The 27540-nt window shown below is 37.8% G+C and overlaps 1 protein-coding gene across 1 annotated transcript in view; it reads right to left on the reverse strand.

Moving 5' to 3' along the window:
• FIG4 (FIG4 phosphoinositide 5-phosphatase) overlaps window positions 1-27540 on the reverse strand; it is a 103136-nt gene that overhangs the window by 58428 nt on the left and 17168 nt on the right. The window contains exons 4-15 of the mRNA XM_019735020.3: window positions 24279-24435; window positions 23696-23746; window positions 21835-21983; window positions 18829-18957; window positions 16380-16480; window positions 14879-15041; window positions 14368-14465; window positions 8189-8322; window positions 6807-6923; window positions 4951-4996; window positions 3853-4001; window positions 1215-1381 (exon numbers count right to left, since the gene is read on the reverse strand). Coding sequence (XP_019590579.3) covers window positions 1215-1381; window positions 3853-4001; window positions 4951-4996; window positions 6807-6923; window positions 8189-8322; window positions 14368-14465; window positions 14879-15041; window positions 16380-16480; window positions 18829-18957; window positions 21835-21983; window positions 23696-23746; window positions 24279-24435 — 1461 coding nt within the window. The remainder of the gene's footprint in view (window positions 1-1214; window positions 1382-3852; window positions 4002-4950; window positions 4997-6806; window positions 6924-8188; window positions 8323-14367; window positions 14466-14878; window positions 15042-16379; window positions 16481-18828; window positions 18958-21834; window positions 21984-23695; window positions 23747-24278; window positions 24436-27540) is intronic.

Below are 27540 nucleotides of genomic sequence, written 5' to 3' on the forward strand. Positions count from 1 at the left end.
CCCACTTCTGAGGTTCCCATCACTGGGTCTCTCCTGCAGTTCCCTTGCTATGGGCACAGGCATCTTTCATATTAGTCAGTTTCTTGCACCTCCTTCCTTAGGAATCCAGTGATCGCCTTATCCTGATTCTTGCTGTTAGGATCCCTCTGGCCAGGACTTAGGCCAACCCCATATCAGCACCCTTCTCCATGAGGTCTAGATCTGGTCACCAGTAAACACTTAACTAGTAAACACATGGCCCAACCAACTCTAGGAGGGCAGGCCATTGCCAACATGGCAGCCGTCACCTCAGCCCCTCCGTCTGCTTCAGTCTGCTCCACAGGAGCCCAAAGCCAACAGCTCCAACCACAGGACACATTGCACTTGCCCAGTCAAGCCTGTTCTAAGCTTAAGGTGAAAGAGTGACAGTCACTGCGTGGCAACAGTTTGCTGCAAAGTATCTCTTTAGCAATCTGCCTTCTTCACATCCTGTAAACATTTTTATCCTTGATCTGGTTCAAGAGCCTAAGACTCACAGAATCAGTCACTGAGCACTTTCTTTGTAAATTCTGTGCATGGGGATTTATCTCACAATCACTTTGGTCTGTGATATCTATTATGTTGGAAATTCCATCAGAATGGAGGCAGGAAAAGTAACATTTTTAACAACCTGTTACTTTTAGTATTCACAAGTCATAAAATAAGAAAATAATTTACTGTTAATGTTATCATTCATTTCTAACTGTGCTGTTTTGTTAATAGCACCCCTAGGAAACGTATACAGATTTCCCTTGTGTGTTGGTGGGATATGGCAAAGGGATAGGATTCATTTCTAACATTATTTAAATAAACACAGTGATATTTATATTCTTAGACAATTGTCAAGATTATGAACTCTATTTAAAAAATTATTCAACACACTCAAACACTTTTATCTATGTATTGCAAGCAGAAATATAGGAGACAGAAGTCAAGGAATCAAAGTATTTTGCATTATGTAAAAGTTCCAGTTATGAGTAGCAAAATGCAAAAGTGCCCCATTTAAAATACAAAGTTGATTCATTTACTGAACAAATGTTTACTGAGTACCTTCTCAGTGACAGACTATTTTATTTAAACTTTTTAAATATTTAATTTTGAATTTTACTTAACCAGATAGCTAAAAAAAAAAGTGTATGTATAAGAAAAACGCACATTGGGATGAGACTTAGAAATGCCTAATGCTCCAGAATTACCTGAAAAAGCATTGCTGTAATATCTAGACAGGGTCTGCATGATGTCTTTTGAGTGCTGGGTCCACGGCGCTATCTTTCTGTAGGTTTTTACACGATGAACAAGTTGAGAACCACCATACTGAAGGGACAAGGTATCCCCATGATCTTCATAGAGTTCCTCAAATAACCTAAGCAAAAAAACCACAGATATTAAATAATTTTAGAAAAAGTGTCACACATGTTATTTACTTAGCCACAAACACAAAATATGTCTTATTTTAGTAATTCTCTGAACCTTTCCTGTCAAGAAGATTCGTGAACATCTTGAATAGAAATGCAAATGCAAAATACATTATATTTTATAGAAATAGTCTATTGAGCAACAAAGTCACAGAAAACAGTAAAAAAGAAGTGGGGCACCAAAAATATAACCCACCAAAGCCAGACCAAGCTGGTTCTAACCTTATTAAAAGATGCCTGTATCCAATCATCTATCGAAGGACACTTTGTTTCCATGTCTTGGCCACCATGAATAATGCTGCAGTGAATATAGGGGTACATATGTCTATACAGAAAAAAAATGTTTTCAGATTTTTTGGATAAATACCCAGAAGAGGCATTCCTGGGTCACATGGTAATTCTATTCTTAATTTTTCTGAGGAACCTCCATACTGCCTTCCATAGCGACTGCACCAATTTACATTCCCACCAGCGGTATATAGGAGTTCCTTTTTCCTTTTTCTCCACAGCCTCTCCAACAGTTGTTATAAGTTTTGTTGATAATAGCCATTCTAACTGGTGTGAGGTGATAGCTCATTGTGGTTTTGATTTGCATTTCCCTAATAGCTAGTGAAGTTGAGCACTTTTTCATATATCTCTTAGCTGTTTGTTTGTCTTAGAAAAAGTGTCTGTTCAGGTCTCCTGCCCATTTTTTAATTGGATTGTTTGGTTTTTCATTGTAGAGTTATATGAGTTCTTTATATATTTTGGATATTAGCCAAGGTGTCCTTCCATAGATGATTGGATAAAGATGTGGTACATATATACAATGAAATATTACTCGACCATAAGAGAAGATGAAATACTGCCATTTGTAACAACATGGATGGATCTTGAGATTATCATGCTAAGCGAAATAAGTCAGAAAAAGTCAAGAACCATATGATTTCACTCATATGTGGGGTATGAAACTGAAAGCAACAAACGAACAAGACAAATAAACAAAAAATCATAGACACAGACAACAGTTTAGTGGTTACCTGAGGATAAGGTGGGAAGGGGGCAGTAGATGAGGGTAAAAGGGATCAAATATATGGTAATGGAAGGAGAACTGAGTCTGGGTGGTGATCAACAATGCAATATATAGATGATGTATTACAGAATTGTACACTTGAAACCTATATAATTTTACTAACCAATGTTACCCCAATACATTTAATGAAAATTAAAAAGAGTTACTTCTCAGGATAAAAAAAATACTAAAATATAAAAGACGCCTAACTTTCTGCAACCTTCCAGACCAATTTACCTCACATGACAGAATTTTCTGTTCTCTTTGAATTGCCTTTTGAAAAAAGGACATGCTCTGATCACAGATAAACCATATTCTTTCCTGAAAATACATGTTTGAAACTTGCATTTCTTCAAGTGCCTTTTAAAGACTTTCAGTGCAATGATATTTGTGGATCTGACACTTGTAAGCTGATCACTTCCCTTGATTGAGTCTTTCTGACTATCTCAGATGACCGATAACAGCTATCACTGTATTTTCAAGAAATAGTACTTCACGGTTTAGGGAATATAATCCACAATGTTGTAGAGATCATGTAGGGTGCCAGATGGGCACTGGACTTATTAGGGAAACCACTACATAGACTGTATAGATGCCTGATCAATGCACTGTACACCTGAAGCTGAAGTTGAATAATATTGAATGTTGACTATAATTAAATATATATACAGAGGGTACCAAAAAATGTATATACATTTTAAGAATGGAAAAAACTGTATTAAGTTTATAATACTCAATATATACTGATAACAAAAGATGAATACAAGTCGTGTGTATACATTTTTTTGACACCCCCGGTATACATGTATATAGTCACAGGATGTGGAGTACAGCATAGGGAATATAGTCAATGCAATTGTAACAGCTACATACGGTATCAGAAGGGTAGTAAATGGGGGCGGTATCAGTTTGTGAGTGGTGTAAATATCTAATTATTACATGGTTTTGTACACCTGAAACTAAAAAAAAAAAGAAAGAAAGAAGCAGTACTTTATGCAATGCCATGGATCCAATGGATAGTGAAGAAACCAATCCCTAATGAAGACTCAATCTTTTAATCAATCAATTACTTTTTTTCCTAATATAGGCTAGATTTGTTTTTTAAAAGTCCCACTAGTTTGGATTTATCTAGAGCACTTCAGATTTATCTAAAGAACAGTGTTTACTGATAATTAACACAAACAAAAAAACATAGCAACAACACATAAGTCTTTAATAGAAATATTTATTACAGAATTAACTTCAAAAATTAGCAACATCATTTCTGAGAAGCTGAAAGTAGAAACGATTTCATAAAATCCTTATAATAATTAATCAGGTTTGCTTTCTGTCATTATCAGCATGCAAAAGGCAGAACATAAGGCTTACCTGACTGCATCTGTATCAAACTGCAGATTAGGTTTGTCAATCAATCCCAAGGAATAGAGCTGATAAGCCAGAGCACATTTTCCCACCATAAACTGTGCTGTGTTCGTGCGATCTAAACAGTCCACACAGTTGGTTCGAAGAACACCAGTCTAAAGAGAAATACCGTAAGACTTTTAATCGTTATTCAGTCACCAAAACGACTTTCATACTTAAGATTTATTTTCTTTAAGAAGTAGAAGACACGCTGTAGGCTTGGTATTATTCTTGAACAAATAATGATGAACACTTCTTAAATTATAAAAGGTCATATTTGCTGCTCACTTAATGTTGCTGTAACAGCATCATTACACTTTCTAGCCTATATTTGAATTTTCTTCTTTAGTTTAACAAGATAAACCACATACCTAACATTTTCCACATGTACCAATTAGTAAAATATGTGCTTTTTTCCCTGATATATCTCCTTTACTGTACAAACCAAGTATTCAGTGGTTGAGACCATATATATCACTTACCATGTTTCCCCGAAAATAAGACCTAGCCGGACCATCAGTTCTAATGCGTCTTTTGGAGCAAAAATTAATATAAGACCTGGTCTTATTTTACTACAATATAAGACCGGATCTTATATAAGACTGGGTCTTATTTTACTATAAGACCGGGTTAATATAATATAATATAATACAATATAACATAATACCGGGTCTTATATTAATTTTTGCTCCAAAAGATGCATTAGAACTGATGGTCCGGCTAGGTCTTATTTTCGGGAAAACACGGTAAAGCATAATTAGTAAATATAGTGATCATACCTGGCTCATTGTCCAAAGTCATCCTAACTTATTATTTTCACATTTCTGTTTATGTTTTTATTTCTATTAATAAAATCTATACTATACAGAAAAAAATCTGTAGGCCATTATTTTAGCTGCACATCCTCTGTAGGAGTTAAACTAGCAGTAAGGCTTTTAAAATTATTCTCAAATGATTAATAATTTTGCATTAATTAAGAAGGATGTCTCTCCATGGTTGCTTTCAGAAACCATCATACACTGTGGATACAGATTCTGTTCATTATTAATATAACGTCGTCTATACCTGCAGGCGACCAGTGGGAATCACACATCCTCCTAGGTCATTCCACCTGTGTTTAAAAACACATGCTTTAAAAAAAAGTTTTTTAGAGGTTTCATTTATTTATTTTTAAAGGTTTTTATTCAAATGTACCTCACATACAATATTATATTAATTTCAGGTGTATAAAAAGTTTTAGTAGCATAATCTATATTCATTTTTGGTACTAGATCTTTATTAAGAATCACATAAAAGTAATAGACCTAAATGCACTGAAATCATCAGCTGATTCTGCTTACTTTCCTTCTTTCTGGTAAGTGAACAAGCAGATTACTGCGCTGGTACGCTATCCATGCCCTCCTCAAAGACAGCCCAGGAAGGCAGCATCCGAACTTGTCCCAGTGCCCCACACCCTGCCATTCGGTCACCCAGGTCCAATCACAATCGCTCTTCTTGAATTCAAGCTCATTTCTTGCTTTGTTTCTACAGACATGAATAATAATTGCAGGGCATCTTCCTAATCAAATCTTCCAAGCCTTATCCTTCTACCCTCAACATTAGGATTCTCTAGCTCCTCCGGCTTTTCTTCATGGAGCTTTGTCCCATTCCTTTGGTTATGTTTTTTGTTCTGTTTTCTTAGAAGTATTAGTGTGTCCTTCCGTTTCTTGCTGTGTCCTTTGGCCGTTTTTGCAGACTTCCTTTATTATATTCCTACATGTTCTCCATGTGCTAATGACAGCAGGGAGATTTGTTCTAAGTACTACAGAATGACACTGATATTTTATTTTGATTGTTTAACAAAAGATGTAGTGCAGAAGAGTTAACATAGCAGGCCTGACTGCTACCCTCAGAAAGGTGGTACCTCTCAGAACTTGGGTTCACACCATTCCCAGAAGAGACAAGAGGGGCTCACTGTGCCTAAACTGCCTGTAGAAACAATACAGTTTTGAAGAATATCCTCTTTCCTTCTGGGAGACTGGAATTTTGGTATGCGCCAGGCAGAGATAAAAAATCCTGGCACTGAGTCTCTAATAACCTCCCCTGGTTGGCAAGATTTCACACATGCTGTCACAACAAGTTGCTGGGGGAATTAGTGTGTCCTGGGTGACTACTAGGAGGTCTCTGGAAGCTTGCGCCGTGCACTGGCTTTTTTCCTTCCCTGATTCTGCTTTATATCCTTTGACTGTAATAAATCATAGCCATGAGTACAATATGCCGAGTTCTTTGAGTTCTGTTAGTGAATCACTGAGCCTGGGAGCGGTCTTGGGGACCCCTGTCACAGGTGCCCTAAAATTCAAACTGTAACCAAAAGATTACTTCTAAAGACATACATACTAGTAGTTGATTGTTTTTTGCTTTTTTTTTTTTTTAACCATTAGTTAACTCTGTTAACTGAAAATAAAATGCTAGAAATAAATATCGGTTCCTTACAAGATAAATGAAGCACAGATCTTTGATCTGAAGATACTCAAAGTAGTAGTGAAGATCTGTGAGCAAATAACTATAATACAATGATAAATATTACTGTCATTAAAATATTAGTATTTAGTCTATAAGGAAAAAACTTTCCTTCTCTTATTTAATACTGAAAAGTATATTCATTGCAGAAATTTTTATTTACAAAAGTATTTTACATAATATTTATTCCATGAATCAAGAGATAGAGTCCATGGCTTCCATCGGAAGGTATACAACCACCTGCGGAAATCTCCTGCCCACAGTGAATGCTCGTTACACAGGCCCATGAGCACCTTGTATTGTCTCCCCATAGGAAAAAATTAATCTATCTTCCAACTAGTACAAACTGCTCATATTTAGAATATTTTTATCCGTAGAGCAAAATTCTTAATTCATTTTAAGTTTTCAAACACTATACATACTTTTCATCTGGCCGCAAAATGCTACAGTAAGAATCGGGGCGGTTTACAAAGAAACCTGTTTTCTTCACCACACTTTCTGCGATCACATTTAGTCGATCAAGAACATTACACAGCTTGCTGAGGGGAGAAGGAAGAATTAGAAAAGTGAGAACAACCCAAGTTTTAATTAATATTTATCCTTACATCTAAAGCAAATAAAGTCTACAGTAATGATATTTAGGGATTTAATTTTAAAAATCTCTGGTGTGTACTCAGTTGGGACATTGTAACAATTTTTAGAATATAATGTATACTCAATAACTAACAAGATGTGGTGCAAAGAGACACGAAGGGCCTGTAACTTAATATTAACTATTGGCAAGCCTTAATCTTGGCACATTACATCCCTTCAAGAACTTTTCCCAAAGACTTTCACTCCTCAGGAGACAAGTCAGTCACGTCAATATACATTCAGAAAATGACTGTAAAGAGAGCACAATACACTGTGGGTGGCAGGGGAAGAAAACACTGGACAATAAATTAATATGAATGGCACCAACCTGTAATCAAGCTAGTTATACTCTGGGATAGTACATGCGTGCGTGTGCGTGCTGTGTGTGTGTGTGTGTGTGTGTGTGTGTGTATCTAACCACATAAAATGATTTAGAAAAAAGTACGAGTTAAATGCAAAGCAATACAGTAACATTAAAAAAAAAAGTGAGACCTCAAAATAAACTCAGTGTTTGTATGATGCCTAGTAAATGAGCAAAAAGACAATGCAAGGTTAATGAAAGGAAGTTCCTTGGAAGAGATGAGCTTTGAATCAGCTTTTGACAAGTAAAAGAGGTAGGAAAGCTCACTGAGAAGAAGGGAGGGTGAGTGAACAACAGAAACAAAGGCTGCTATGCTGGGGGGCAGAGCATAAAGTTTAGCTTTTCTGAAACAGAACAGCCCTAGAAATAAAAAAGTTGTTACATTCTGGAACAGACCAGGTAACAGGGCTTTCTTTAACATCACACTAAGGAGTTTGGATTTACTTCAAACTCTCAGTTACTGCAGGTTCCTCCATGAGTGGGACCATCTGCAAGAGGTGTCAGAGAAAGTGACTAAACAGGGAGCTAGAAGGAAATCCAAACAAGTGAAACGAATGCCTTGAACGAAAAGCAGTGGAGTAGAGATGTTCTTAAATGATGAGATACTACTTCAGAAAGGATTTGCAAATGGTATAAATAGTGGGCAAAAAAATGTTTGGTCAATTAATCTAAGCACTCAAGTTCTACACCAGCAGCAAAACAGCCCCTCAGCAGGTTCCTGCAGGAGATTACCATGCAGATCAGCTTCCTGCTATCTTACATCAGAAGAAAAGGAAAACGTCCCGACCAGACATACAAATGTCTACTCGCCTTTTGGTGTACTTGGCCATATCCCAAGGGATGTAAATAATGGTGTGCTCAGGAGGCAGAAACTGGTTGAGATATGTTACAGCAGCTACGAGCTCTTCACTCAGAATTCTCTCATGCTTTCTTTTCTCTCGTTCCTTTACCAAAAATTAAACATTTTCAGTATTCTAATTACCCTCAGTGTTCTAATTAGCTTAAATCAGAAGAACAGACTCTTAACATTTTTATTTTTCAGCTAAGACAAGACAAAAACCTAAGTCGTAAATATACAGAAATGAAACCTACCTACCCAAATGAAAATCATATAAATACAAAGAAATAAATATTTCATTGAATTAAAGTCAACAGATAAGGAACTTTTAAGACTCAGGGAGATCAGGTCTTTTCCCAGTAACCTGCTGCAGCTCCAAGAATCTCAGCTTACCCTACACAGGTCCGGTCTACACAGGCCTACACCCCACTCTGACAGAGGAGAATCCCCAAGGATCAGAAGAAGGGAACCCCCAAGTCCAGTCAGCTACAGACCAGGCAGAAATCAAATGGGTCAATGGATAATCCCCAAACTGGCATTGCAAAGGGTGCTTTCGCAGCCTCTGCGTGTTTTAAAATTTGACTCTCGTAAAATATCCTGGGAGGCAGCCAAGGCAGGTCCTTTTGCCCTTTTATGCTGTGGGTGAAAAAACTGAAGTTGAGAGGCGTCCATGTCTACACTTTACCTTCTGCCTCCTTGCCCGCTGCACCTCTTAGATATTACACTGCCTCTCATTCAAAAGGGGCTAGCGCATGACTGGACAGCTGTGTGGCTGGAATGCTAGGTCTGCCCCTTACTGGCCAACTGTCCTAGGCCGCCAGGTCCTCATCTGTATAATGGGCTAACAATGATATCTCCCTTACAGCATTCATGTGAGGTTTAATGGGGATAAAACATGAGCATTTTGTATCACAGCATCTGGCACATGGTACGTGTTCATAAAAATTAACTATTTTATTGTTATCCTGAGCCAACCTTTACTGAGAAACAAAGAAAAACAGTTAATTCAGCAATGTTGACACTGACGTGGTATTGAGACACTATTGCTGGCAGTAAAATAGGTCTTGGCTATTTTCAATCATGGTGATTACTTTTCAGTTGTCATGAATGTAATTGGACAACCACTATGGAAACAAAAGAGGTGTCAATTTTGCACAGCTGAATAAATCAAATGGAGGGATTAGATAAGAGCTGATTAAAAACTGTTATATCAGTTTAGGATGAACATATATTTAGCTTACTTTTACATCTGAGAAAATTATATACTGGAATTTTTCTCAAAAACATTTTATTTTTTAAATTATTTGTTCAGTTGTGGTTGACATTCAATATTATTTTATATTAGTTTCAGACGTACAGCATAGTGGTTAGATAGTGTTGGGAAAACTGGACAGATATATGCAAAAAAATGAAACTGGACCATCTTCTTATACCATATACAGGAATAAATTCAAAATGGATTAAAGACTTAAATGTAAGACCCGAAACCATACAACTCCTAGAAGAAAACATAGACAGTGAACTCTGACACTGCTCTTAGTGATATTTTTTCAAAAGCACTTTCAGTCAAGTAGGGAAACAAAAACTTCTTGAAATTCTTGTATCAAATCTGATGTTTTATGAGATGGAGAGAAAAGGTTATTTAATCAACTTTTGATCATCTCTATGTAAGGAATCGGCCATAGTGGATAAGTGTTAGTGGGCCAGTTAGTCAGCCTGCATAGGCTCACAGGCCCCCTTAACCAAACGAAACCTTCACGTATACAAGTGATTTTTCGTTTCACCTCAGAGGGTTCAGAGACCCCTGACTGGCCATCCACGGCCCCCCTGATGTACAGTGATGCTCATCCTAGGTTAACTTCCTATTGATCCCCCAGCAGCGGCACTGAAAGCGTACAGATTGGTGCCAAACGTCTGTCACCCAGTGCCTGAGATGTCCACAAGTGTGGGGGGCAGGGTTCACAACACAGGGTAAAAAATAAAAGAAACCAAGAAAAGCATTTCACTTTAGTAACCTCATATGGAGGCAGAATAAAGAGCAAATATCCCTCAGTATCATTCTACACACATTCATTCTTCGACTCTTTAATCACAAGTTAATGATTTCTTCTAAATGAACTGAATAAACATCTTCCTTTATCCTCTGAATATAATAACTAATGACAAAAACAACAAAAAACATTATTTCCTATTCCTCAAAACAGCAATTTAATCTCTAAACTATTCTCTAGTTAATCTCTAGTTATTGCAGTATTTTTATGAAAATGGAACAATAAACAAGTAGTTTTAAAATCCACTGACTGGCCTTTAAATATTTAAAAAAATGTAGATTTGAGAAATCACATGTATCAAACATTATTTTTTGAATCTGCACATTTAATAGAGAATTATTTCAAACATCGTAGACTGTATCTCCATTTGACCACAGCTTTTAACCACACTGTAAGGACTCTAAAGTATGACGAAGATTCACTAATTTAGGTTGAAGTTTATATTCCAGAGACACTTTTTAATTTCGTGCTTTAGCAAGAATTTATTTCTGTACTAACAAATATCTTATTTTCTGCACATTTACTAGAAAAGTGCTCATGAAGATTTTTGTTCTTAGCGTTTTCCTCCTTTAATTTTTCAATTATGTATATTACAGTAGGCTAAGGTTACAGATTATCCCGCTACATTGCCTTATATTACTCTCACTTGACAGGGAGAGAGACCGGAAAACGAAACTTCTGAAATAATGTGAACAAGTCTAGAAAACGACATAGTTAGTATCTGTATGATTTGTTTTACAAAGTCAGTCCCTGGTAGGATGCAGTAATTACATAAACCAAAGAGCAGCAAAGGAAGAAATAAAGGTGATTGCCTCATTGTAGCCTGGCCACTTTCAGGCCATGATCTTCTAAACTCTTGTTTTAACACACACACACACACACACACACACACACACACACACACACACACACACACAAACACACACACACACACCGGCTCCTTTGAACCTGTGCATTTATTAGGTTGGTGCTAAAGTAACTGCAGTTTTTGCAATTATTTTTAACCTGTTAAACCGCAGTTACTTTTGCATCAACCTCCTAGTTACGCGGTCCTCTCCTGGCAACTGGCTCACAGCCTTCGTCCCGACCCCAGCCTCTGCCTCTACCCGGGACCAGTGTCAGGACAGTGAAGTCGTCACTCTCCCCCTCCCATCTTAGATCAGTCGTCAGCACAGGTAACTCCTCTGCCTTCCACTTGCCTGTTCAGAGCCTGTTTTATTTTCAGATTGCTTGTTTTAACTACCCCCATCTTACAGGGGCCTCAATCTACCGACAGCCCCACCTTCTCCATCAAGCCCACTCCGTTACTCCCCTTTCTTCTCCAGCTCAGACTTCATGGTCCACTTCAATTATATTATTGCCAATATTCAAAACTCCTTTGATCCTGTCTTTTCATGTCACACCTGGATGGCAAAACTAAATGAACCCAATTATCTATTTTATCTGTGATTATACCCATTCAGAAACCCTGCCAGAAGAAGCCAGGCGAAAACAGAATGGTTCCATTTAAGAAATCCTGATCGCCAACCTGAAATGAGCCCTTAGCACTGGCTGGATGTCACTAGTCAACTTCCCCTCCCACGTACACGAAGACTGTTAACCCTTCTCCACGGCCCTCAAACCCCCACTCTGGGATGCTGATCTGTCCTCCTCCCTTAGGGAGAAGGTAAAGCCGGAGCATCAGCAGGGAGCGTGTGGGTGTGCACGCCCTTACTATTCTCTGTCCTCCCAGTAAAGTAATTCCTCCATCTCTGTTTCCAGTTTCCTCCTTTCTTCTTTTCTTGAGTACATGATGCCACTGACCATCCCTTCTCTCTCCTGTTTTCTACCTCTCCTCAAGGATCTCAAATGGATCCTTTCCACAGGCATTTGAACACATCATTATAACCTCTTAAAAAAAATGATAAAAACGCCAACTCTTTCATTTTTCAGTAGGCACTCCCCGGGGGGGGGGGGGAGGGAAAAAGGACTCTGCTCACTGCCACCACTTGCTCGTGTTTACCCCACGCCTCAGTGGGCTTCGGTCAGCAACCTCGGAGTCACTCACACCAGTGAGCATTTTCCCCTTTTCATCTTACTTGACCCGTTAGCAGCACTTACCACTGCTGACCACTTCCTTCCTTCATCGTGAAACATGCTTTCTGTTGGTGTTTATAACACAGCACTCACCTGGTTTTCCTCCCACTTTTCTGCCTGGTTTTCCTCTGATTCTTCTATACACTCACTCTACTCTACCTGGACATTAAGAGCTGGAGATTCTCAGGATTGGACCTGAGGTCTTCCCTCTTCTCACGCTGTACCCTCCCTATGGGCTTCCCATCCGTGCCCAGGCCTCAAATGGCACCCGCACACAGAGGAGTCATAAAATCACACCCGGGCTCAGCCCTCTTCTCTGAGCTTCCAGCTCACACTGCCACCTACTTGCCTCTCCTTTGAGAGGACTCGAGGACACCTCAAACTTCAGCCTTTCCCAACCATACTCGTCATCTTCCCCCACAGACGGAGGCAGTGTTCCCCCATTTTAGTGAACGGCTTCCCCATTTTAGCGAACGGCATCCCCATCCATCCACCGGAGTAGACCAGAAACCTAGGAAGCAAGCCTGACATCATCCTCTCCTTCATCTTCCATCCAGCCCATCACTGAGTCTGCTGCCGCCATCCACTTCTCTCCATCCCCCCCACACCTCTCTAGTGTAAGGCAGAGTCACCCCTTTTCTGGATAATTATAGTAGCCTCTTGTGTGGTCTTCCAGAACTGATTTTAGTCTTGTACCAATCCATTTGTTGTCTATGTTAAGGTCAGGATAATCTGAGCATAAGGCTCTCAACCGTGCAGAACCTTCAATGATTTTCCCTGACTCTCAGGATAAAGACCAGACTCATGAACACATCCCACAAGACTCTGCATTGTCCGTCTGTGACATCTGTTCAGCCTCATCTCGCCAAAGCCTCTCTTGCCCTCATCCTTTGGGCCCCAGCCATACAGATACAGGCCTTTCATCCTCAAATGCCCCATGTCTGCTCCTGTCCCAGGGACTTTGTACCTGCTGTTCTGAGTTGAATATTATTCTTTTTCTTCTTGGCCTAACTAATGCGTCTTCCTTCAGGCTGCACTGACTCGTCACTTCCTCAGGGAAGACTTCTCTCCCATTGTAAGCGCTCATAGCACCATTTACCCTGTCTTGGTACCTGTGCATTACTTCACCTTCTCCTCTTCTGGACTGTTAGCTCTGTGAAGGCAGGAAGTGTGTCTATGATAGCCTTCACACAAAGGAAACCTTCAAAAATACTTATTAAGTGATGGGCTAAATGAACACAGGACTCCTTGGTGTGTTTTTTTTATGGAATTGAGTTATATTTATAACCAACCTCTCAGAATAATCTGACACTACTAGGTGGTTGGTGGCTGTCACAACAATAACAAAATCCTTGCTTTTCATACTCTCTTGACTGGGGACTGAGAGTCTTTCAGTTCACTTGGCTGCACCACATACAGATACAATTTATCGTCTGTTCTCCCTGCCCTCCACCCTAGGCTTCTGACCTGAGAGCCAACTCATATACACGACCATGGTGACCAGATACTACTCTAAAAAGGAAGCATAGAACTGAGGCCATGCCACCACTTTGTCTGCCTGATTCTTGAGACACAGTGGCACCCCATTTTCTGAATCTAGCCTTTAGATCCTATTGCTACATGGTAACTTGCCCAGGAGATTTTCTGATTGTCAAGGGAAGGGCTGTACCAAGACTGGGCTGTGGCTGTTTCATCTCCATGCTTCCTTCTCCAGGCTGTCCTGGATACAAAAGTAGAATTTCACCCATGCCTAGTTTACTCATGGAAATCAGGAGATTGCATCGCTCCCTTCCCTTGGACACATGCCACTCATTCTCCTAGGTATCCAGGGAAGAGGTCACATGCAATCTGAGGCCAAAGGACAGTGGCTCAGACAGCTGACACAGTGAACCATCACAGCATGATAGGTCTACAAGTCTTTCCTCTGGGAAGAGGTAACACAAGCTTGTGAAACCCTTTTGTGCTGAGGAAGAGGTTGTCCAGTGTGGCTGACCTTCATAACCAGACAGGTGAGCACGTCATACCTTCACTAAATTCAGGATGATGATGGGGGAGCCAAACCGCTGAAGCATCTGGTCAAAGTGAAGGGCAGCCACATGTGCAAATGGATCTGCCTGATCCACTGGGGAGAAAAGAGGAACACATATCAGAATGAAAATGATAAAGCAAGAATAAAAGGAATATAGAATTTTGTGTTGTTTTTTAATGTTTAAAGATGCCATTCAACGAATCTTCTAGTAGTTTCACTTCCCAAATTCCTCTCGAGCTTATTAGACACTCATTCCACATGTACATATGGAATGTGAATGATTCTTCCATTTCTGATGTGAAATATAAATAATTTACTAGCAGCCAAAATTAAAGAAAAAATATAAAGTTACTGCATAAAAATAACAGAAGTCCCTCTTCCAAATTATCTTTCTTGGACTAAAACTTGATTAAGACCTAAGCATTTATGAGATTTCTGTGACAACAGTCCATTGTCTCTAAATGTGTATGCAGAACAGTTACTATTGAAAACACTGTTCCACGCACATGTGATGGGTGGTTTAGGCATCATAGTTGAAATGTCCTGAGACCAGTATAAAGGAACTGATCCTCTAACTTGCACATAAGAAGAGTAACTTCCTGCAGTAAAAGACATCACAGAAGCATCGCAGAGTATTTGCTCAGTCTCCACTTCATTTGCAACATCACCCTGAAAAGAAAGGTGCATTTAAATGGATTTTATGTTCTTAGAATTTTTCATGGAAAACATTTCAAGTACGCAATGAAATTCTAATTCTTATTCTCAATGTTTTAAAAGACATAAATGTTGATCAATTGTCAATATGCACATTAGACAAGGAAAACCATTAAAATGTAATAAAGGAAGGCAATTTAAAATAGCAGAGATAAGACTAGAAAAAAATAAGACTAAATAGCTACGAATACAAGTAGTAGACAACAGCTTGAGTGATATAAGTGGCAGAGAGGGGGAGAAAAGAAAAACAATTACATGAAATTATATAGGAGGTTAGGAATACCAGTGGAATATAAAAATCTGCTTCTGAAGACCAAGAAGAAATGAAAGGACGAGAGTGAGATTCAAATAAGGCCTGATACACAGAAGGAAAAAAGGGTCTTGAGGTCAGTTTACCTACAAGGGCATATATGGATCACTGCATAAATTATACAAATGTCTAACCACTATGCTATACTAATATAAAATACTGAATTGTCAACTGTAACTGAAAAAAATAATTATTAAAAAAAGAGTATATATGGATATGACAAATAATTTTAGAGGCATAAACAACATGTCTGTTTGGTTATCCTTTGAATATGTGAAAGTAAATAATATAGCTACAAAATTCTGATTTTTTTAAAGCACCAGTTATAACTATTTTCATTATTGATACAATTCTAGGAACAATGTTGCTATTTTAAGCCAGGATCAAAACCCAATGTCTCACTCAATCTGTCTACTCAATCACACATCTGCTTAAGAGTCAAATAGTACCTACTGCAAACAGATGGAGCACTCCATGGGGAGTACATGACTGATCGCAGGAAAGATGAATTTTTGTTATTTTCTGGTAGTGAACAGAATAAGGAGTCTCTTTTGAGCCAAACTAAAGCAGAGGGAAGTGGGTAAAGGGTTTCCCGTGCTTTGCTCTCCTTAGTCTTATCATGGATGCGTTCCCAACAAGTGCTCTCCTCCACTCATTCCTTGGGTGGAGGTGCTTTGCTATTTTAGTCTCTACACTGAATACGTACATTTTTTCATGTATTACAGAAAGGGTGAGCCCTCCCAAACATTAGACATTTCGTAACTCTCTAAGGCATTGTATAACTCATTCTAAGATAGCTGATTCTTTAGAACAACTTGTGAGAAATATGACTAATATATAAGAAGATATTCTGGAAAATTATTCTCTTGATAATGTCCCAAACTAAGCCATTCCACCTTCTATAATTCCACTTTGCTTCATCTGCCAGCAAAGCTGATGTAAAAGGTTAAAATACCAGCAGCACTGTTATTTCCCCATCTTACCTCGCAGTTTGCACCTCTCTTGAGAAAACGGGTCCCAGCAAACTTACTGGATCTTCTAGCTATTAGAGTGACATACACTGGTCGTCCATAGATCAACAACTCTTAGAAATCAAGTTAAAGTTGTTTAGCATTCATGACTGTCACACGAAACCAAGAGGATCATTTTTTATACCTTAAATACCCATTTAAACAGATCTTGAGTTTAAAAGCTCCACCCAAGAATGAACAGCATTGAGTCCAACTATTCTTTGAATGGTGCATGTATTTAAGGCAAGAACAGGTTTCCCTAAGGGGTGGTTTCTAAGAATTTCAGAGGAAATGGTAGCCAGGTGTAAGGTTACTGACCAAGGGAAGACCTGGTCTCTCCTTATAGCCAACTACAGGATGTAAAGAGGTACAACTAAACCTCCCTTAGTCTTCAGAGAGCATACATCTCTCAAAGAGAACATGTCACCTAACAGGCTATTTAAATTAAAAGCAGTATATAATACTGAGTGAATGGAGTGAGTTTAAAACAATCCAAATGTGTCACCTAACTGCAAACACTGAACACTGCACTGTTTAACCAACATACAGCTTATTTAGTTCTACAACTTCATTTAACTTTCTAAGCCTGTTTCATCTTATACCATAAAATGGTGTAAGTATTAATAATGTAACTAATTGTATTAGGTGGTTGGGAGGCCTAGGTTAGGAAATGTGTGTAAAACTAGTGTCTGGCCTGTAGGAAATGTTCAATGGATAGTAATTACTTTTATCATCATATAGACTTCCAGAATTCACTACATGCTTGATGAACTAGAAGACCAGATTCATCATCTAAACTAATGAGCTTTCAAATTATAATCTATGGTGCTATTCACTACTTCATAAAAACAAACATTTATCGTGCTCAATCTATGCCAGGCCCTGAGGTAGCTCTTGGCAATACAAAACAGCCTAGAACTACCTTTTAGAAACTGCCTTTAGAAACTGTAGCACAGGAATCTCACTCATCTTCATTTCAAACTTCCTTTGTATCTTTATCTAGCCTCTCCTCTCCCTCACTTGCCACCAGGAAGGCACTACCGGTCCTCTTTAAGGGTAACCTCTCCAAAGTAGTCCTTGAGTCCACTCCTCCCAAATGCTTACAAGAAAGCATATTGATTAATCACATTCACCCACTTACTGGTCTCCAAACAACCACTCTTTTAAAGTTTTCACTATAGATCTTTTAAAAATCTAAGACACAAGGAAGAATATCAACTAGAAGACATGCTAGGTGCTCAAATGCCGTACTTGATCTCAAAAAGGGACAGGAAAACCCTGAACACCACTTCTAGAAAGCAGACACTTGCATTCCTAAGCCTCATAATAGCACTTCTTTGAAAGGTTTCAACATAGCTACCGTTGTTTCCTGGAAAATAAGACCTAGCTGGACCATCAGCTCTAAAGCATCTTTTGGAGCAAAAATTAATATAAAACCTGGTCTTATATAAGATCCAGTATTGTATTATATTATATTATACTATATTATATTATATTGTACCCTGTCTTATATAAGACCGGGTCTTATATTAATTTTTGCTCCAAAAGACGCATTAGAGCTGATTGTCTGGCTAGGTCTTATTTTCGGGGAAACATGGTAGAAATTAAATGGAAAGGAAAAATAGTATTTATAAATTTGACCTCATCTGCTTAACCCAAGGCTACTTCTATTTAATCTATTACGCCCCTTTCCAATTAAAGCCTTTATTACATTATGCCTGAACCACTACAATTTTTTCCTAACTCACATCCCTTGTTCTAGTCTTAATTCAGTTTAAAAATGGCTGTCAACTCAGGGATTACTCAGCTCTGCTTTGTACATGACCCTCTTAAAAAAAAAACAAAAAAACTTTCAACACTTCTAGCACCAAACCCAAAGTCCTTAGTCTGACCACCAAAGCAACCCAGTAACTGGCAATCTGACTCCCCCCTAGCAGTCTCCTTCCCATTGCATTGTACCTTCCAGGGGTTTTTAACACAAGCCACAAGAACACTCCCATAAACTCTTCCACCTCCACACCCATAATGCTTCCCCAACCCATGATCTTGCTCCTTACTCGCTGCTAAGGCCTGACTTTTGTTTAGGGCCCAGGCCAAGTTCAACTTTTCCTAGGAGCCTGCCCCATCCTCCCAACCTGTCAGTAATTCTGCTCCCTCTCTCGGGTAAGAATGATATTTCCCATCTATACAACTTACTAGGCACATTGCATCTTCTTCCTTATTATTTATCTTTCGTCGTACATAAAAGATCTCTTCAAGTGATTTGCACTCCTCTCTGTATTTCTACTACATGGCATCACGGGTTAAGTTTCCCATGGGTGCCTATCGTGATAATTATAATCTTATAATTCATCTATAGCTTTCTACAAATTGCTACAGTATAAGTTTAATAATATGTATCTTTTTTTAAAAAAAAGGATACTTGACTGCCCACAGAATCCATGAATAATATACAGCAGCCAGTCACGATGCACAGTATTTTTAATTATATCCAGAAGTTCACCATTCCACACATATTTCATGTAAGGCTCACTACAGATCCCAAATACACCTGAAAAATAAAAATTAGTTATCAGAAAGATAAGGAAATTGGTTGATACTCAACTCATTTTTAAGATCTTAAACTTCCATTTCTAACCTCAAAATAAGATGCCTGATTAATAGCATTGCCATTTTCAGTGGGTATCATTTATATCATTACCCAGAACACTGTGCTGATTCTGTACAAACACATTTTCTGATCTGTGAGTTTTTAACCTAAGAGGAAAGAAAACAAGAGGGAAATTAAGGACTCCTGTACGAATATACAAACAAGGCCAAGAGACAGCACAGAGCAGTCAGTGGCTGGGAGCGCTGATCTGGGGGCAGAGGGCCTGGGTTCAAATCCTGGCTCTGCTCTCATCAGCAGGGTGGCAGGTATGACTAGGACTGTCACTTACTATCTCAGTGCCCCTGCTTCCTCACCTGGACCTGGATCGTAAAGATGAAATAGGTTAACAATGCACATAAAGTGCTTACTGATACTTCCATAAGTGGTAGTTATTAGTGTATCAGGCTTTTTGTATATAAAGAAATGATTTCAGCATATCTAGATACATTTATTAAACATCAATGAGTTTTATAAAAGTTATATAAAGTGAAAAATGAGTATATTTATAATAACGGTTTAAAAGGTTGCAACAGTTCTGGATAGCAGGCAATCAATACTATGTTTCTTCTCAAAACATATGTTAAGCGTGTTTATATACTATGACGAATACATTTGGTTTGAGTCATAAAAACAGAACCTTCTCTGTCTTTTTAATGTGTTACAAAGAGCATGCTTAGTACAGACTCGGATTGGAGTCCTGTCTATGCCACTTACCAGCTCTGTGATCTTCGGCAAGTTACTTAATGTCTCTGAACCTCAATTTTCTAAACTGTAAAATGATACAACTACTCACTTCAGAAATATTGTTCAGATTAAACAATATACGCAAAGTCACTAATACACTACCTGACCCAGTAGAGACTTTTTAAAAAATGTATTATTTTATTTTTCTACCTACCCCCATACCTTCTGTTTCCTGTCAGTTTTCCCCTGCGTGGCAGGAGAATAATGCCCCCCAACACCAAAAAAAGATGTCTACGTCCTAATCACCAGCACCTATGAATATGTTCCATTACACGACAAGGAAGAGTTAAAGTTGCAGATGGAATTAATGTTACTAATCAGATGACTTTGGATGGAGAGGTTTATTTGGATTATTCAGGTCGGCCCAATGTAATCATAGGATCCTTATAAATGAAGAGGAAAAGAGGAGTGTGAGTCAGGCAGCCTTTAGAAGATGGAAAGGACAAGAAAATGAATTTTCCACTAAGTTCTCAATAAAGGAAGGCAGCCCTGCCAACACCCAAATTTGAGTCCACTGAGACCTATTTTGGACTTCTGACTTCTGTAAGATAATAGATTTATATAGTTTTAAGCCATTAAGTTTGTGGTAATTTGTTATAGCTGCTATAAAAACCTAATACACACTGTTATTCATATCTATCAAGTAGAATTGCTCTAATGATAGTATAAAAGTAAGTGGCTTCAGAGGCTTAATTAAGATCCCAGAACAGATATTCAAATTCTGGGATGAAAATTTAGTAATCCTTTTAGCTTTTCTATTACAAAAGGTGATATTTAGAAGAAATGTTGCAAGCAAATATTCAGGCACACGTTATCTTACTCTCTACCTGTGTCTAGAAGTATATGTTACAATTCAGGTTCTGAATAAGGGCAAATTGATGTGATCTAGCTGTTCTGGGGTAGGGAGGGTGCATGGGGTTTGACCTTAGCTAAAGTGTTAGTCAATCTAATAAACTGACAGGAGTCAAGGGTAATGACAGAGATGGCATTCAGTTTAAGTAACAGTCTAAATCTTCTTGGGGTGGATCAGAACCTTCGGCAAAATGGTACCAGAGCACAGCCTCTTCTTGTGTGTCCTACAAGGACAAAACTTCTGGAACTTTAGATTACATCCTACCTCCTGCACCCACATATTCATCACTATCATTTAAGTTGCATAGAGCAAGGTGCCCAAGATGCTGTTGACTTATTACGCTTCCATAGCAAGTCTAATTCAGCTAAACAGCCTTGGCTATAAGTTTGAAAGGATTCCTTCACATTCACTTTAGCAAGGCCTCTGGCTTTAGAGGTCTAGACCAACCCAAAACCTTAGGATAAAGATGCCAGTTCTGCTGTAGGACTGGTTAGTCTAGGGTCTCCGGTGTCACCCTAAACTAGTCTCACCGTGGTCCTGCAGTGGTCCTACAGTGGGCCTGACAAAAGCAGGGCCTATGCGGGACCAGGGGGTAAAACTGGGACCAACGTACGAATAGCCTCTGACCCGCTGCACTGGATCCTCTGGGTATTGGCCATGTGGGCTTCATCTCAGGCCTCCGTTTCCTGCTTAGTCCTTATTTCTTTCAAAGTGGCATTATAGCTACTGAGCAGCTTTTATGGGGATTAGAGGCATTGTGTGTAAATGGCTAGGACACAACAGACAACGCATGGTAATTTTTCTCTAAAACTCAGCCCATACAGAGCTGGTCTCTATGAAAGAAACTCTATGGGAGTAGCGTGTATTCTCCAATACTTAGACACAAAATTCTCCATTTCAGCTTCACCAAAGTGTAGACCTGAATGTATTCCACAAAAAGTGCATGAAAATTTGCTACAAAATGTCAGCATACCATTTCCTGGCTGGCCTACAAATAAAATCACCCAGTGATTAATCTCTATAAAAATGAATTGGTCAAGTTCATATATCTGAAACGACCTCATGTAAGGACAAAGAGCAACGAGGGATGCAGAAATATGAGGGAAAGGTGAGTGAATTTCATGAGTGCCATTACATGGAAGCCACATTAACATGCATTAGATGTGCTGAAAACCACCTACCACTTCCACCCTGTGTAGTTAATCCTTCATCTTCAAAGATGTCGAAACTCTCCTGGCGAGTCTGGGTCGTTTCTGACTTTAACATTTCCAGGGGCATTCGCAAGACAGTGAGATTATATTGAAGTGAGTGGGACAAATCATAGCTGTAACTGAGAACAGAACTGAAACTTAATAAGAATTACATTAGTAAAACATATTTCAGGGTCTTGGTTCCCATATGGAATTAAAAACTGTGAACTAAATTACTTAGCACCTGTTACTTTACCTAAAAGCAATGCTGTTCAAGTGAGCACAGTAAAACAGAGTAAACCATGAATGTAATTGAAAATTCAAATATCACTGCATGACTTAGGCATCTGCATGGCTGGAAATATAACATATACAATATAATGTGAATAATCTACATTCATTGATTTGCAAAGTGCATTTTTTGCTTCACCTTAAAATCAATCTAACTTCATGGCCTTGTAAAACAGGGTCACCCTCTCACATATATCTGAATATCGTTTACAGATGTTATAGTATCTACTGCAATAGTGCGTGCTCTGTACTACAGTTTACCTATGAACTAAAATAATTGTATTAATTGTTAATGGTGATACTATAACTGACTTTGTAATAAAACAGGAATAAGAATACAACACAAGCCATTACAGTGGAACATGTTTTAGGAGAGTGACAGCCACCCAGGAAATTATAAGAGTTTGAACAGTCTGTGCAAATAAAATTTGGACTTTAAGCCAAAAGAAACCCTTTACAATTCTGATTCACATAATAATTTTTATAAGTATCTCTCTAGCTACATAGTTTTAGCATATAATTTCAGACGGTATCTAGATTATTTAGGTTTATACAAATATGTAAAATATTTTAGTCATATTTTACGATGGTTATAATTGTGCCTGAAGACTCATCCATTATGTTTTAATTATTACTTCTTCTTTTATTTATATAATTTCATTGAAATTTATTTGTTTCATCTGTGAAATTAATTTTCACCACATTTGTTTGATAGAGCAATTACTTTACCGCCAACTAATCTCACAGGGATAAAAATTGTATTAAGAAGTTGGTTTTTCAATCCCACCTACAAGAGCATCAGAAAAAAAAAAATACTTAGGAATAAATTTAACCAAGGAGGTAAAAAAATCTATATGCTAAAAATTATAAGACATTGATGAAACAAACCGAAGAAGACACAAATAAATGGAAAGATAGCCTGTGTTCACGAAACAGAAGAATATTGCTTCAATGTTCATACTGTCCAAAGTTATCTATAGATTCAGTGCAATCCCTATCAAAATTCCAATGATATTTTTCACAGAAATAGAAAGAACAATTCTAAAATTCATATAGAACCACAAAAGATCCCTAATAGCCAAAGCAATCCTAAGAAAAAAGAACAAAGCTGGAGGCATCGCACTTCCTAATTTCAAACTTTATTACAAAATTACTGCATTCAAAGCAGTATGATACTAGCAGAAAAGAAGGACACGCAGAACAATGGGACAGAACTGAGAGTCCCAAAATAAACCCACTCATATACAGTCAACTAATATTTGACAAGGAAGTCAAAAAGATGCAATGGGGAAAGGCTACTCTCTTGAATCAACAGTGCTGAAAAGACTGGATAACCACCTGCAGAAGAACAAAACGACCCCTGTCTTACACCACTCACAAAAATTAACTCAAAATGGAATAAAGACTTAAATGTGATACATATACACAATGGAATATTATTTGGCCATTTAAGAAAAAGAATACAGGAAATATACTGTGTCCTCTGATTCCGTTTTTATACCCTGGAAAATAATATAAACATTTAAGTGACTGATAGGAGAAAAATTAAGCTCAAACTTACCTAAAGTAAAAATTGCTAGATAGGTCCACATTTTGAAATATTCGTAGATACCTAAAAAACAAATTTAAAAAAAATAAAAGCATGTTACATGCATCAAATACTATTTTTTTCATAGCTTACCATAAGCTCATATATACATTTATGTTTGTAAATATGTTCATTAAAACTGAGGAATTCAATCCATAACTGGATTAGTGATTTCATCTGAAGCAATTTCTAAGTCTGTTGATCATCCTTTCAGAGACTCTTAACCTTATAGTTTGACCATTTCCTCATCACTGATTATGCCACAGAGGGAAAGTCATGCACTTACCTGTGTGTGGGGGTAGAGGGGGAGTGGCGGGGGGGGGGGGGGTACCTGGACTTGGGGAAGACAGATGTAAACACTGTTCTTGTTTTTATGATGTGCTTTGTAAATGCTTTGAGGTTGGAGAGAGGAGAGTAACAAAAACAACCAAAATACTTGTGGGCCATCACAATTTTAAGTTGGAAAGTGTTTTTAACATAACATTTATAATCTTTTGACTAGCTTTCTAATTGCTCTACTACATTAAAAAAAATAGTAGTTACCACCAGCACATACCTAGCTTCATCAGGATGAGTAATTCGTACCGAGTCATTGGGTATATAGATCATATTTGTATCTTCAATTTTATATATAGCATGACCTCCAATATCTGCCATCTTCCTCCTTTTTGTTATTAACACAATATAATAGCCTTCTAAAAATCTGACGAAACCTACAGAACAGAAAAGAAAGATAATGTTTCCTAAACTTAGTAATGCTTTTAAATAATACATTTAAAAGGAAAATGATTTTGACATATTTCCTACTTTACTTCTCTCTATGATTTATAGTCATACAAATTTTCAGTTGTCTTAGAACTATTCTCTAGAACTATCTAAAATGACATTTATCTCACTTAAAAATATCACGCTAAACAATTTTATTTCCTTCATTCATTCTTTTACATTAAGTCTCATTCCAAATAGGACTTCAGTGCTGTAAGCAAAAATATGTACAAGATTAAGAAGCATTGTTGTTCAGTGAATATAAGTTTCAGTTTTGCAAGATGAAAAGTTCTGGAGATCTGTTGCACAGCAAGGTACAAATAGTTAACACCACTGTACTGTACAGTTAAAATTGGCTAAGGTTGTAACTTTTATAGTATGTTATGTTTTGTACATACATCTGTACAATAAATCAATATGCATTTAGTAACACGTATGTAAAAACCACCTAAGTTCTCAGAAACTTATAGTACTGTGCTAACTTGCACTGTGAACCTTGAGGAGGGACAAAGATTAAGCACCACCATAGATTTGTTTGATCAAGAAACCTCATCTCCTTTTCAAAATGAAATTAACCAATGGATAAATACATATTCTGAGGAACATACTTTGAAATATATTGCTCAAAAGTAAGAACAAATTTCATGGATTCTTGATTACTAGAGGCAAAACCCAACTTGAGTCAGCTTTTGTTTATTTATTTATTTATTTAGGTTGTTTCCAGTTTTTATTTATTTATTTACTTGTTTCAGGTGTACAAAACAATGTAATAGTTAAACATTTATCATTTATATCCCTCACACAGTGATAACCCTCTACCCCCATCTACTACCCCTCTGACATCGCATACAGCCATTACATTTCCACTGTCTCTATTCCTAATGCTGTACTCCACTTCTTGTAAATATATATATGTATACACACACACACACACAGTATATATATATATATATATATATATATATATATATACACACACACACACACACACACACACACAAAATTGTAGTTGACATTCATTGTTGTTCAGCTTCAGCTTCAGGCGTACAGTGCAGTGATCAGGCATCTACATCATCCCTGAGGTGGTCTCCCTAATGAGACAAGTGTCCATCGGATACCCTACAAAATCTTTACAACATTATTGATTACATTCTCTAAATTGACTTTCGTATCCCCGTGGCAATCTTGTGGTTACTGATTGTGCTTTCTAATCCTCTCACCTTCCCCCTTATCCCCACCCCCCAAACCCCATATAGCAACCCTCAGTTTTTCCTTTATGTCTCTGAGACTGTTTCTGATTAATTCATTCATTTATTCTTTTCTTTAGATTACACATATAAGTGAGATCATATGGTATTTGTCTTTCTCTGTCTGACTTATTTCACTTAGCATAATGTTCTCTAGGTCCATCTATATTCTTGCAAATGATAAGATTTCATTCTTCTTTATGGCTGTGTAATACTCCATTGTATAAATGTACCAGTTCCTTAATCCAGTTGTCTACCGATGGGCATTTCGGTTGTTTTCATGTCTTGGCTATTGTGTATAGTGCTGCAATAAACATAGGGGTGCATAAATTTTTTCGAATTAGAGTTTTGGATTTCTCTGGACAGATACCTAGGAGTGGAATTGGTGAGTCATAGGGTAGTTCCATTTTCAGTCTTTTGGGATACCTCCATACTGATTTCCATAGTGGCTGCACCAATCTGCAATCCCACAAACAGTGCACAAGGGTTCCCTTTTCTCCATATCCTCGCCAACACTTGTTATTTGTTGCTTTATTGATGATAGCCATTTTGACTGGGGTGAGGTGGTATCTCATTGTGGTTTTTATTTGCATTTCTCTATAGATTAGTGAGGTTGAGCATTTTTTCATATGTCTATTTGCCATCTGTATGTCCTCTTTAGAAAAATGTCTCTTCGTGTCCTTTGCCCATTTTTCAATTGGGTTGTTTGTTTTTTTGGAGTTGAGTTGAGAGAGTTTTTTATAAATTTTGGATATTAACCCCTTATCGGATGTATCATTGGCAAATATCTTCTCCCATTCAGTAGGATCCCTTGTTGTTTTACTGATGGTTTCTTTTGCTGTGAAAAAACTTTTTAGTTTGATGTAATCCCACATGTTTATTTTTTCTCTTACTTCCCTTGCCCGAGGGGATATATCAGTAAAAATTTTACTCTGGGTAATGTTTGTAAACTTTCTTCCTATATTTTCTTCTAGGAGTTTTATGGTTTCAGATCTTACATTGAAGTCTTTACTCCATTATGAATTTATTCTTGTGTATTGTGTAAGGAAGTGGTCTAGCTTCATTTTTGAGCCAGCTTTTAAAAAGGGAATTAATATGAAGGCTACTGAGGTGATCCATGACACCAATGGGCAACAATATGATTGGGCCTCAGAAAAAAACCTAGTCAAGATGCATCTCTGAATGTACTCCACTCTCATCTCTCTCCATAGACCAGGCTCCTCCACTTCTCTGGATCATGTGGTGGGAAATACAGCTGCTAATAGCTCTAGGCTTTAGATCCAAAAGCTTCCCTGGAAAGAAACAACTTTTTTATCAAGCTCAATTCCAGAATTCCTAGGGAAGTACTTGGATTGGCCCAACATGGATTGGGCGCCCATCCTTCGATCAATCAACTGTAGCCAAGGAATAGAGTAACATTACATTAGAAGCCATTCAATAATTACCGGTAGATGATTTAGATGGGGCACAGGGAGTTGGTCCCAGTTCCCAGAAAACAGGTTGATCAAACAAGACAACATATCCAGTAAATAGCATATCCTTCATGCAACTCCCATAAATATCACTTCTGATAGTTAAGCATTTTATGAATGTTGGAGTATTGGAGTATTATAAAGTTATATTTTATGTTAAATCATTGGAATGCACATGTTCTATACTAGTGATTAAAAGAAAGATTGTTTGTGTTAACGTTCAGTAACACTAAGTTCTCGGAAACACACTAGTTACCACAGAGCCTTGGTCAAAATTTTCTGGTTCCCAGAACTTTTGCTTTGGGAATTAAAATTAAATCTTTAGGTGGTGGTA

This window comes from Rhinolophus sinicus, chromosome 2 (genome assembly GCF_057876585.1).
Source record: "Rhinolophus sinicus isolate RSI-liver-muscle chromosome 2, RSI-T2T, whole genome shotgun sequence".
NCBI classification, from domain to species: domain Eukaryota; kingdom Metazoa; phylum Chordata; class Mammalia; order Chiroptera; family Rhinolophidae; genus Rhinolophus; species Rhinolophus sinicus.